This window comes from Rhipicephalus microplus, chromosome 3 (genome assembly GCF_043290135.1).
Source record: "Rhipicephalus microplus isolate Deutch F79 chromosome 3, USDA_Rmic, whole genome shotgun sequence".
In the NCBI taxonomy this organism is placed as follows: domain Eukaryota; kingdom Metazoa; phylum Arthropoda; class Arachnida; order Ixodida; family Ixodidae; genus Rhipicephalus; species Rhipicephalus microplus.
This window is the reverse complement of record NC_134702.1, coordinates 155,419,928-155,433,254: the sequence shown is the minus strand read 5'-3', so window position 1 is coordinate 155,433,254 and position 13,327 is coordinate 155,419,928. Positions and strand designations below refer to the sequence as shown.

Sequence of the window (13,327 nt, the reverse complement as noted above, 5' to 3'; positions counted from 1 at the left end):
GCTGCAAACATAGAATTGCGGACATCTATGATGAGCAGTCTTTTCTTGAGTGCTCTTAGAGTTTATAATTTAAGTCTTCGAGAGGAATATATATTTGGTTAAGTATTTATACGTAGTACCGTTGGAGATCAGTACATTCCACCCGAGAAACTGAAAAATGAAAACCACAGAGTAGCAAATAACTCAAATATTTTAAATGAAAACACGAACAATGTATGGAAGAAATGAAGTTGGCACGTCTATTTTTCTCCCTACTTATATTCTTCTAAAGCAACAGCTGCTGTGGTGGGTCACCCATTATGGCATTTGGCTTCCGACCAGAAAGACGTGGGTTTTATTCTGGCCACGATGGTTCCGTTTCTATGAAGGCGAAATGCTACAAGTCATTATACTGCGTGATGTCAGTGCATGTTAAACAACATGATTTTTTTTATAAATGAAATGGAGTCCTGCACTACGGCACCTCAGGGACACTGAACTCCATGCGCAGTTGATTCGCAGCAACCATGACGACACTTCTTTAAAACCATTCCAAGGAGCTACGCTTAGTGTTCACAAATATGGAAATAAAAGCATGTATGATAACCATCTCGATCATGCCAATCACGCTTAAAGAGCGCTGAAGGTTGTCTTTGTTAAGTGGAGAAAGGGTAACATTCTGAGCGTTTGCATAGATAGCAGACCGATGACAATGAAAACAACTTTTCAGTGTCATCCCCAGATGTTGTTACAAATGAAAGCCACGAAGGTGGTGTTTAACTTATTTCAATGATCAGACTTCCAGCGGCGATTATAGATTGACGTTGTTTTAATCTCTGTGAGGCACGTGACTTTCTGTGTGCGTGCTCTTTCCTCTCTCTTTCTTCATTTTCCACACTCTATCATCCCCGCCCTAGCTTAGGGTTGCATAGCAATCTTTCTAGACTGGTTCACAATCTAGTCTTTCCTTTCCCTGCTGTTCGTTCTTTCCTTCGTTCATTTGTGGAACTTCTTGGCTATGCTGTGTTCACGGCGGCCCTAAAACACTTTGATAAAAAAAGGGTCGTACCTAGTGACGAAGCATGATGCTTCACGAAGAAACGTGGAAGACAGTCTCACCGGACAAGAACATGAAGCCTATGTACACAGAGAGTGGCAGAGAAGCTTCAGCTCGAGACACGTCGAAAGTGGTCATGAAGGCAGTGAAGAAGAACCCCAGGCAGCGGCCGTAGCTTGCCGAGATCATAGAGACCACGAAGGAGACCACAGCCACCATCCAACTGAGTCCACTATCAGGCCCGGATGCCTTAGTATCGTGCTTTCTTGCGAAGTCACAACAAACACAGTTTTCCGGAAAGGTCAATACCACAGGACCACTGCAATCGCTCGAGACGTTCTTGTGACCATTCGTTGCACTGTGCTTGTCCAGGCGGTGGACTTGAATTTGTTCCTGGAAGCCAGTGAAGAAATCATTAGATAAAAGGACTGAGCAGCGTACGAAAAGATTACGAGAATCGATCTAATATTAAGTTTACGGTTAGTCCGAAGACTCAGCACGTCTACGGATAATTCCTTAAACTTCAGGCCTGACAGCTAATACTTGCAGGGATTTCAAAGCGGCATCTTTGGCATGTTGCTGCGGCTAATAAAAACGCCACGTACAAGTTTCAACTCGGTGCTTCCGCTGATATGAAGAGCATGATGCAATAAATAGAAAAAAGCAAGTACTTTTCTGTTATGGCGCCATATGCTTAATGAAAAAGCTCAACTTCACACAGCGAGCGTCGCGAAGGCTGCAGAGAAATGTTTTGGCTTCTTCAAAGCTGATCAGTGATCACCAACACTATAACTGAGACCTGGCTCCAGTGAATACTTTTTCTGAAAGTTTAAATACTATGTTTGATGTATGTGGCGTGCGTACATTCATTGGTGACTGTCGGCATTTTATTACACTAAAAGAAGCCCGAACGAGTCAGCAAGTATAGCTCAGGGCTATGAATCACTACTGGCCAGCGGTCCACGCAAAAGTCGTGCTCGTTCCATGGTGCTTTTTTGGCCAGTGCCTTCGTTCGCCGTTTTTTGTCGTCCCCTTCCAGTAAGACATGCCAATTCGAAAAATATACTGCTGATTATAAAGTAAATGGTAGTATCTATGGGCATACTGAAGGACGAAGTTCGGACAATTTCTAGAAATGCGTAATACGCTAGTTTATAGGTACTGTACACTGACAGATTGCTTTAATTTCTATTGTTGTTAGAGGATGGTCAGGCCAGAATCAACAGTACATAACATGACATTAAAGTAGCATAAAGAGCAGCAATAAGACTGTTCACTGTACAAAATGGTTCAGTGCAACAGTAATATCAATAAGATAGATATGGTAGACCTATATGATAGAAGTTACCGTAATAAAAGGTAATACGTAACCTATAAGTGAGACAGATACGAGTATTGAAAATGTATGTCTCTACTAGAGGTTACATGGCCAAGAGTGTATAAACAATGCGAAAATATCGCACTACAGGGGGACTGCACAGTGCTGCCAAATCAATTGTGCGTCCCTCTAAGAAGTGAGCACTAGTACAATGGTAATTTCATACTTCCTATGGTTACGAAGCGGTGGCTCCCGTTTCATGTGAAGCCCGCGGTCACCACCAAAGGTGCAGCTGTTCTTAAGAGGGTATGCGAATGAAGCTATAGCTGTGTTGGTGTGTGGGACAACCTTGGTATGTTAACTATCCGAACTTCTGCGAAGGTTGAATTAGTTTTCAGGTAGCCACTTTTAACACGCAACATGCGTTAATGAGTGCCTGAGGGCGTCATGAGTCTTAAATATAGCACTTAGGCGAAAAAAGTAGCCACAGAGACAGAGCAGCTCCTGGTGGTTCAAGCTGAACACACACAACTTGTGAATTTGATTGCCATAATTAATATATTATTAGGAAGCATGGCGTACTGCAGACTCGTGATTTAATTGAGATCATCGAAAACGTTAATTTAAATAAAGGACCCTGCATTTTTTTTCAACACGACTAAAATGTGACCGCCGGGGTTCGGTGAGAGCCGTTGCTGTACACGTGAAACCTTTTACACTGATGTATTAGATCTCCCTTTATAAGGTTTGCCTCAAAGCAGTTCCCCAGTGGGACCATTGTGAAAAGAGGCAAGCTTCTTGACTTTTCTACCTACACTCAACCGTAAGAAATCGCGAATAACTGACTGCAATGTGTTGGAAATAGACTAGAGGGGAGTAGTCGTGGCGATAGGTGCTGGGAGGAGAGGAAGAGAGCAACAAAGTGGGATTCTGGGCTAACCCTTTGTTCAGTAAAGACGTGTCCAGCTCTGCGATCATCGGTCCTTGTTTTTAACGTCTGGTGCCGTGAAACCGGGGAACTGGTCTGTGCTGGACAGCAATGTACTTGACTGAGCAGCTTCGAAATGTGCGTGGAGTAAGTGTCAGTATCTCCCGCACCTTTCGTTAGGGTCCTCAGCACTGCTGCACGACCCCAACACCGAAGCGCGCGAGGTCAATAGGCAAGTCGCCGTTTTAAAGACGAAAGAAGTTGAGATCCGCCAGCTAGACAAGGACATTCTCGATCTCACTGAAGTAGAAGTCGAAGGCGCAACCGAATACCACGAGAAGATTCTGCATGCGATTGCTTGGGCGCAGTTCTTGCCACAGCACCACCAGGAGACAGGTGTCAGCGACCCATGGGTGAGTGAACGTAATAGCGACCGAATGCCAGCAATGCAAAACAATATTGAACCAGTCAGTACGCCGTGCTACCGATCGGTCGCGCTTCCGACGTTTCAATTCCCGGCGTACACCAGTTGATTACGTCAGTGTCAAGAATTCATGGACCGTTAGAGCACCACGATTCACGAAAACACCGAGTCGCCGCCCACCGAGAATCCAAGTATTCACACATGTACCTGATGGGAGTGGCCAAGCGGGCTATCGAAGGCATCAGGCTGGCTGACAACAACTATGAAATGGCCGTTAGCACACTGAAAGAGCTCTTCGGTCGAAAAGACTTACTAGTCTATGAGAACATCGACCAGCTTCTTGCATTGTCACCCGTAAGGAGTTCCCAAGAAGTGAAGAAGCTTCGGGTGGTGCATGACACCGCGTCTTTCCGCGTAAGTGTACTCGAAGGCCTTGGTGTACGACCTGAGCAGTACACTGTGGCGCTGCATCTGGTGCTAATGAGGCCCTTGCCAGTAGGCTTGGCGATAACGTACCGACAGAAAACGAAGCAGGAGAGCACCCGCGGTATTAATAAATCAGGAGAGTCCACATCCCCTGAAGCGAGAACACAGAAGGCGACCGACATTTTAGCGTTCCTTAAAATCCAGGTTGACGTGCGTGAAGAAAGAAAGCCAGAAATGGTGCCATCGTATACGCTCGACTCGACCACAGTACCTGATGACATGAGGTCGCCAACAAGATGTTCACAGGGCATTTCATCGGTATCCGCGCTAGAGGCGACGGGATCCCTCCAGCAGCGCACACTTTGTGCACTAAGTGTCAGCCGAGGTCACAGCCTGGCAGAGTTCATGGTTGACATTTCCGCCGGCGAGAAACGGGCCAGGTTACTTAACGCTCAGTGCTCTTACGAGTGCGGAATGCGCAATCATGTCGCACGGTTTTGCAGAGTCTCTCAGAACCTTACGTGCAACAAGTGCCAACGCCGACACCTAACGGTCCTTTGTGAGCTCTCACGAGCCGTCACCATGGTGCACGACCACTACTCCTACACCGGCATCACCGATCGCCTCGTCTGGCTCTACATCACTTATGGTACCTACGGCTTAAACCGGCGCTACAGAAGCTTGACAGCGGGAGCCAGCGTTCTTTAATCCGTAACGACACTGCCAACAGGTTGCAGTGTGAAGAAATTGACACGGAAGAGCAAGCCAAGCAATCCTTTACGTTGTTGACGCGTCTCTGTCCCGCTGCGTGGACGATTTAATGGCAGCACCGTCACATTGGAAGCACTTGAAGTCCCCGAAGCGTGCACCGTGACAAGTCCACCACTGAACCACGAAGTGCTCGAATTATTGAGTGCCTGGGGGTATCATGCTGCGGACATGTTTCACCCAGAAACTTGGCACCCAGAAGACGTCAGCATACTAATTGCGTTGCATGCTTATTGGAAGGTAGCCACTGCAAAAATTCATCACCTCAACTAGCAACTCACTGCCTTGGAAACGTCGTTCGAATGAACTGTGCGGGTCATTCGCTCATGCTACGAAGCTGCAGCAACTAGTGTCTTTTTCTTATCGGTTGATGGTTCTCCTCAAAAGTGCGATGAATTGGCTATGTGGCGCTTCGACACTATTGTTCCTTGCTATGCCTGCGAGTCCGCAGCGAACGTCCGTGTTCCGGAAAAAGTAAATCTGTGTCAAGGCCAGCACGCGAGCCCGCCTGACGCGATAAACAACTTAACAGCGTCATCACGCGACGGCGCCTTTTTGGCGCGCACGTGCAGTGAGTCACCTCAGCCCGCGAGCCCATCGAGTAAACAACCGGCGTCTTCCTGTCTGGCGGGTCTCACGCAATGCCTGGCGACGTCACTCGTCCTTGGGTGCAGCCACCTGCAACGCAGCCTCTCCAGATTCGATGAGAAAGAATGACGCGGCCCAACGGCGACCCCATTGGAGGATTCTGACCTCACGACCAGCGGCGTTTCTGGTTGGACATTTGGGTTGGACCCGGTGCATATAAAAGAAGCCCTGCGGCGCGTCGAGAGCAGACCGATGTGTTTGAGAGGAGAGCTCGGCTCTTCGAGTCTCTGTCGGCCCCAGTGCCGAATTCGTAACGCCTCTGTATATATGCTGTACATAAACCTTGTTTAACTCACTGTCGTCTCGTCCGTTCGTCTATCAGCTCTGCGCAGAAGCAGTCGCGAGCTGAGAAACCTACGCTACCAAACGGCTGGTGACCTTCCCGGCGGAGTTCGAAGCAGTGGCGCCTTCGGGGCCGTGTTGGTGTCGCCGTCTTTCGAAACAGTGGTTGCAGCGGTGAGATTCGTAGCGCCCTTCGTAACGTCGTTGGAGGAGCGCTTCGCAACAGTGGTGGCAGTGGTGGGATTTCGAGGCGGCCTTCGTAACCTCGTCAGAGGTGCGCGTCGCAACAGTGGTTAGCAGCTGCAGGATTGGCCGGCGTCAGCGACATCGATGCGGTGAGTGCCTGATGTTTTCCCCTCAGTTCACCAGACTACTCTAGCACAGGTTATAGTAGTTTAGAGAAGGGCTGTGTGAAGCATTGAAGTGAGCTTTGATCGTTTCAAGCCAAGTCGAAGCGCTTTGAAACCAAAGTTAATGCGGAGGGTGTAAACACGGGAGTGTTAAAAGTTGCTTGCGCGTCTTGCTAGTAGGCTTATAGTGGGTACGGCAAGTAGATTCGTAACAGGGGCAAACAGCAAGAGGCTAGTGTGAACGATGGAGAACCTTAAAGTGAAGGAACTCATCGAAATTTGTGAGGAACTCGGCATTACTTTGGGCCGTGCGAAACGAAAGCAAGCGATCCTTGAGATCATGAAGGATGAGGGAGTGTCGGCTGAGGAAGTCGATGAGGCCTGGGTAAATATCAAAGCACGCCGCGAGGAGACTGAAAGGCGAGAAGCTCGCGAACGTGAAGAAGCTGAAAGGCGAGAAGCTCGCGTACGTGAAGAAGCTGAAAGGCGCGAAGCTCGCGAACGTGAATAAACTGAAAGGCGAGAAGTTCGTGAAGAAGCTGAATGGCGAGAACGCCGCGAGGAAGCCGAGAGACAGGAGCGGCTTGAGTTGAAACGAATAGAATTGGCAATACTACAATGTTCGCAGGCACCTAGCGTAGCTTCTCCAACAGTTCAGGTCAGTGGTTAGAGAATTCGGGACCAACTGCCACCATTCGTAGTAGGCGAGGACATGGCGAAGTATCTCGTCAAGTTTGAACACGTCTGTGAGCGAAACGCTTTGGAGCGGTCTCTTTGGGTGCAGAACCTGTTAGCTCTTCTTTCCGGCGAAGTGTCCGACGCGATAACTTGCTTGTCGAGGGAAGCGTTTGAGAGCTATGACGAGGTTAAAGAAGTGCTCTTGAGACGTTATAAGTTGTCACCCGAGGCTTTCAGGCAAAGATTCCGGTATGCTAAAAAGGGGAATGAGTCGCACGTTGACTTCGCGTTTCGTCCTAAAGCCGATTTAATTGAATGGCTCAAGGGTGAAGGTGTTTATGACGACCGCGATAAAGTGGTTGAATGCGTTGCATTGGAGCAATTCTACCGCTGCATCGAGGAGGATGTCAAACTTTGGCTGCAGGACAAACTTGGTGAAGTAGAGCTAAACAAGGCAGCAGAGTTAGCTGAGGAGTATTATACTCCCCGAAAGTTGCATAGCAGAGCAGTGCGCGTTGAAAAAGGTGACAGGAAAAAGAGCTTTTTAATGAAACTTCGTCAATGGAAGCCGCGAATCTGTCACAACTGCAGAAAGGAAGGGCACATCGCGATAAACTGTAAGCAAACGTTTGCGACTATTCGAGAATCGGAAAAGAAACAGAAGCCGCGAATCTGCTACAACTGCAAAAAAGAAGGGCACATCGCGATAAACTGTAAGCAAAAGTTTGCTTTTGCAACACTCCGAGAATCGGGAAAGAACATGCGGTTGTTAGAGCCGTATATCCAAGAAATTAGTGTGATTGGGAAAACGTGTCGAGCACTTAGAGACTCCGCTGCAACCATGGACGTTGTCCATCCTTCATTGGTGTCTCCGGATGACTTTACAAGAAAATGCGCGTGGATCAGGCAAGTCGCCGAGGAGCAGAGTGCTTGCTTACCAATCGCTACGGTTGTCATTGAAGGCCCGTTCGGTAAGCTTCGCACCGAAGCGGCTGTGTCTGCCATGCTTCCCGATCGTTTTCCTTATCTTTTCTCCAACAACTCAGAGCAGCTTCTCAAAGAGCAGGGTAAATCGTTCTTCCCCAACTTAGCGTACATGGCCCTCACGGAAGCAAGCGCGGAAGCTTTCGCAGGCGCTTGATCTTGTTCAATGCGGTGAACTCTCAAGTGACCTTGTCGGCGGGTCGACGGAACCTCAGAGAGGAAATTTTCCGCGTGAGTCATGTGAGCAGTCATGCGAGCGGCCCGTCGCCGAAGCGACCGGCGCGGTTTCCGTAGCAAGGGGAGACGACGTGGCGCCATTGAATGAGAGCGAGAGGGGCGCAACGCTCTCGCCTGTAGCGGAAAGTAGAAGTAAGCTGTTGAGGGTTGATCCAGAGACGCTCATTCGAGAGCAGCGTGAGGACCCCTCGATTAAAGCGCTAGTGGAAAGCCACAAAAACGCGGCACAAGTGCTGTCGAAGAAACACTACGAGAAATCGGTGAAGAAGCACGCTTTTGAAGTAGGAAGTCAGGTATTACTGCTGCGGCCGTCCAAAAAGAACAAGCTTGAACTTCATCGGGAAGGGCCCGCAAAAGTAGTATCGAAGCTTTCTGATACCGATTATGAAGTGAAATTAGGAAGGCTGCCGAACAAAATTTACCACAGTAACTTGATGAAACCATACGTTCAACGTCAAGCGGTCGTAAATCTCCTGTTGAATGCTTCAGAGGAAGACGGAGAAGAAATTTTGAGTTCTAGTGATATAATCGAAAAGGGATCGGAGGTAACCTTGGAGCAGTTGAACCTAGAGCCTAGCTTAAGTGAAGTCCAGAAGGAGGACCCGAGAAAGATTGTTTCCGAGTTTAGAGACGTGTTTGCGGACCGCCCCGGAAACACGAGTGTGATCGAACACGATATCCAGCTAAGCGGTGAGGAGTCAATCCGTAGCAAGCCGTATCGTTGTTCCCCTGTGCAACGTCGCAAGTGTGAGCCGCTCTTGGTACCGCATAGGTATCGTCGCCTAAAAGTGGCCGGTTACTGAGATGGAGCATGATACTCTAATTGCCAACTTTGACGTTCGCTAAAAAAAGGTAAACAAAATGCTAATGCAAGTGCATTGAGCCGTGCGTTTAGTTAGTACCTTCTCCACCTATCGGTTTCTCGCTGGCGATTCGGGACAAAATTTTGTCCTCATTACGGTCTTAGCTGAGCGCTCTCGTTCAGAGTGAGCTCAAGGAGCCGACTATGTTCTATTCTATTTCGTTAAGTTATTTTGCGTGCAAAAATTTGAGTTGTCATTTTAAGAGTCTTGTGTCCCACATATGCCTCTTGATGTAGAGGGAACGAAATTCCGATAGACATGTAGCTAGGTATATGTTGTACTATACTTTGTCTGGTGTTCTGTCGGGTGACCGAGGGCACTTGCTTGTGTCGTGTGTTGTCTGTTGTCGATCCGTTCTTGACAAGTTGCCGAACCATCGACAAGTTGTGGCGACAAGCCAGTGAAGCTAGGATCCATCCTCAAGAATGGGATGTGTTACTGGATGAGAGTCTGGAGCTGTATTCTCCCCATGGCCCTGGAAGCGAACCTGGAGGGACCTGGCGAACGAGCGCGCCTGACATCCAAGCCACGTGGAAGCAGCTCGTCTTTTCGGCGCATTGTCTGGCGGAGGGGGTGCTGTTATGCCTGCGAATCCGCAGCGAACGTCCGTGCCTCGGAAAAAGGAAATCTGTGTCCAGGCCAGCACGCGAGCCCGCCTGACGCGATAAACAACTTAACGGCGTCATCACGCGACGGCGCCTTTCTGGCGCGCACGTGCAGTGAGTCACCTCAGACCGCGAGCCTGTCGAGTAATCAACCGGCGTCTTCCTGTCTGGCGGGTCTGACGCAATGCCTGGCGACGTCACTCGTCCTTGGGTGCAGCCACCTGCAGCGCAGCCTCTCCAGATTCGATTAGAAAGAATGACGCGGCCCAGCGGCGACCTCATTGGAGGATTCTGACCTCACGACCAGCGGCGTTTCTGGTTGGACATTTGAATTGGACCCGGTGCATATTGCCGCGTTCCATTTCCCAAGTTTTTGTTATCGTCCCAAAACACCACACGATTCTCAGCGCAAACCGCGCCAGCAGTTTTCTAGAAGGTTCCGGACTGTAGTAGATCATTTCGATAAGATCACGCCCACTGTACGAACGGTACAGATTGTTCTGGAACCTACGCCACCGCCAGCGATAACGCTAGAACATTCGACGGCAAGAGTATAAATGCCGACGCGCTTCGCCGCTTGTCAGTTGTTGATCGAAGGCCGACGCTCCGTTCGCCGCTATCAGTCCGAGACTGCTATCTGTGCGAGACTGCTGCTGTAATTGGACTTTCCGTTTACCGGGCACAGGTTCGCCCAAATAAACAGTTGAATCCCAACACGAAGTCTCCTGTATTCGGCCACGTCACGACCCCGTGACATCTGGTGGAGGTGCTGCTTCGTTCATGTACTGGACGCCACCGTCAAGCCGTGAACCCAGCCCACGTCGCGGAGAAGACACCGACGCCAACCAGGAGCACCGAACAAGCCGCCGACAGCAAGGGCTACCACCGGAGTACGGGCTTCTGCAAGACAAGGCGCGGAAGACCAAGGCCATGACCGCGACTGCAGCGACAATGACAACCGCAGCGTCCCAGCCCACGATGGTCATGCATCAACCCAGGGAACCACCAATTTTCCATGGGTCATCGTTCGAAGACCCGGAGTCTTGGCTAGAAACATACGACCGTGTGGCCGCCTTCAACCACTGGGACCATGACGAAAAGCTGCGTCGTGTGTTCTTCTATTTGAAAGACACCGCAAGGACCTGGCTCGAAAATCGAGAGTCCACGCTCCGAATGTGGGATGTTTTCTGCGGCGCATTCCTGCAAACGTTCGCGAGCGTCGCTCGCAAAGAGAGGGCCGCTGCTTTATTAGAGACCCGGGTTCAGCTACCAAGTGAAAATGTCGCCATTTTCACAGAAGAAATGATCCGACTATTCCGTCACGCTGACCCATACATCCCTGAGGAGAAAAAAGTTCGTTTCCTTATGCGAGGTGTCAAACAGGAGCTCTTCGCGGGACTGATGAGAAACCCACCGATAACCGTCCAAGAATTTGTATCCGAGGCGACCACCATCGAAAAAACCCTGGACATGCGCACCAGAAAGTATAATCGTCGCCTGACTCCAGATTGCACTGCTGCTCAAGCCAGTGACTCCGAAGACCTGCGTGAAACGATCCGAGCGATCGTGCGGGAAGAGCTGCGCAAACTATTGCCTTCGGCGCAGCCTCAAGTGGATTCGATCGCCGACATTGTGCGAGAAGAAGTCCGGCAATCGCTTCGAATTCCCCAAACACCGCTGCCCGAGCCAGAAACTATGAGCTACGCCGCTGCAGTGCGCCACAACGCTCCTCCCCGTCCACGCCAAAACGCCACCCCGTCGCACTTCCGTCGCCAGACGCCACCGCCGCCACCACCCCCACCGACGTCCTACCGTTCACCAGCGGCCGAGCGCAGTGCACCGAGGAAGACTGACGTCTGGCGCACCCCTGACCATCGCCCGCTTTGCTACCACTGCGGCGAGGCCGGACACACATACCGCCGTTGCCAGTACCGGCAGATGGGACTGCGTGGCTTCGCCGTCAATGCACCGCGTCCACAGCCAGGAGAACGACCACGTGGCATCGCCGACTACCTGACAGGAAATCGGTGGACACCACGAAGCCCTTCGCGTTCGCCGTCGCCCAGCCGCCGCACGTCACCGCACCACCGGCAGTACTCTGGCCCAACGCGGGGCCGGTCTTCTAGCCCGTATCCGGGAAACTAAGGGCAGCAACCGGTGGAGGTGCGGTTGCTGTGCGACGAACTACCGAAGATCCTCCGACGACGACGACGCCGCGACGGAGCTTTCCGAACACAACGCCAACTAGGCAAAGCCCTGACGGCGAAAGCTCATTTACCGAAGGTGGCCTGACGACGCAGCATGGAAGCAGCGGAACCAGCCGACGCAGCCGTGACCCGACGCCACGCCCTAACTGTAATGCGAGACGGCGAACTAGCGACCTCGACGTTCTTATCGACGGCCACAGTGTGACCGCTCTCGTCGATACTGGAGCCGACTATTCTGTCATCAGTGGGTCGTTCGCCACGAAGTTAAAGAAAGTTAGGACAGCTTGGAAAGGCCCTGAATTCTGCACAGCCGGAGGTCATCTCGTAACGCCTGCAGGAATATGCACAGCGAGAGTCACCATTAACGGCCGTATTTATCCTACAGGCTTCGTAGTCCTACAGCATTGCTCGAGAGATGTCATCCTTGGCATGGACTTTTTATGCCTCCATGGTGCTGTCATCAACCTAAAACAAAGTCGATAACGTTATTCACAGAAGAAGCACTACCGCCGCGCACGCCGTCAGGACACCATGCCTTGAATGTGCTGGAAGAACAAGTCACCATTCCGCCTCGCTCAAGCGTCATTATCTCAGTCGGCGCTCCTAAATCACCTGACTTGGAAGGCGTCGTTGAAGGCAGTCAGCATCTGTTGGTCACCCGAAATATTTGCGTCGCAAGAAGAATTGCAGAGCTGCGGGGAGGCAAAGCAACGGTTATGCTCACAAATTTCAGCAATGAGTACAAACATGTGAACAAAGGAACAACGGTCGCATACATCAAAGAAATTGTCGAAGCCACCAGTGCTTTCGCCCTCGCCGATTCTGCGGAACCTGCTCAGAGGAACCAAGCCCCTCCCATCGCTTTTGACGTCAATCCCAGACTTCCGAACAATAAGCAAGAACAGCTCAAGGCCCTGCTCCTGCAATACGAAGATTGCTTTTCGTCGTCATCGAAAATTCGGCAGACCCCAATCACGAAACATCGCATCATAACCGAAGAAAATGCCAGACCACTCCGTCAGAGTCCGTACAGGGTTTCGACGCGAGAACGTGAGGCCATGAAGAGACAAGTTGATGAAAGGCTGCGGGATGACATTATCCAGCCGTCCAAGAGTCCATGGGCATCCCCCGTGGTGTTAGTGAAGAAAAAGAATGGGACCCTACGTTTCTGCGTCGATTATCGCCGCCTGAACAAAATCACAAGAAAGGACGTGTATCCCCTCCCACGAATAGACGATGCACTTGATCGGCTCCATAACGCCAAGTACTTTTCGTCAATGGACCTCAAGACTGGCTATTGGCAAATCGAAGTCGACGAAAGAGAACGAGAGAAGACGGCGTTTATAACACCGGACGGCCTCTTCGAGTTTAAGGTGTTGCCCTTCGGCCTTTGCTCAGCGCCTGCAACGTTTCAACGCGTTATGGATACAGTACTGGCAGGATTGAAGGGGCAGACTTGCCTTGTGTACATGGACGACGTCGTCGTGTTTTCTTCGAGTTTCGACGAGCATCTTCGGCGCCTTGAAGCTGTACTTCAAGCCATCAAGACTTCCGGACTCACACTGAAGCCAGA

The 13,327-nt window shown here is 50.6% G+C and overlaps 1 protein-coding gene across 1 annotated transcript in view; it reads right to left on the bottom strand.

Moving 5' to 3' along the window:
* LOC142803019 (monocarboxylate transporter 9-like) overlaps positions 1-1,225 on the bottom strand; it is a 60,090-nt gene extending 58,865 nt beyond the window's left edge. The window contains exon 1 of the mRNA XM_075888118.1: positions 1,099-1,225. Within this exon, the coding sequence (XP_075744233.1) occupies positions 1,099-1,225 (127 nt within the window). The remainder of the gene's footprint in view (positions 1-1,098) is intronic.
* Positions 1,226-13,327: the final 12,102 nt, after the last annotated feature.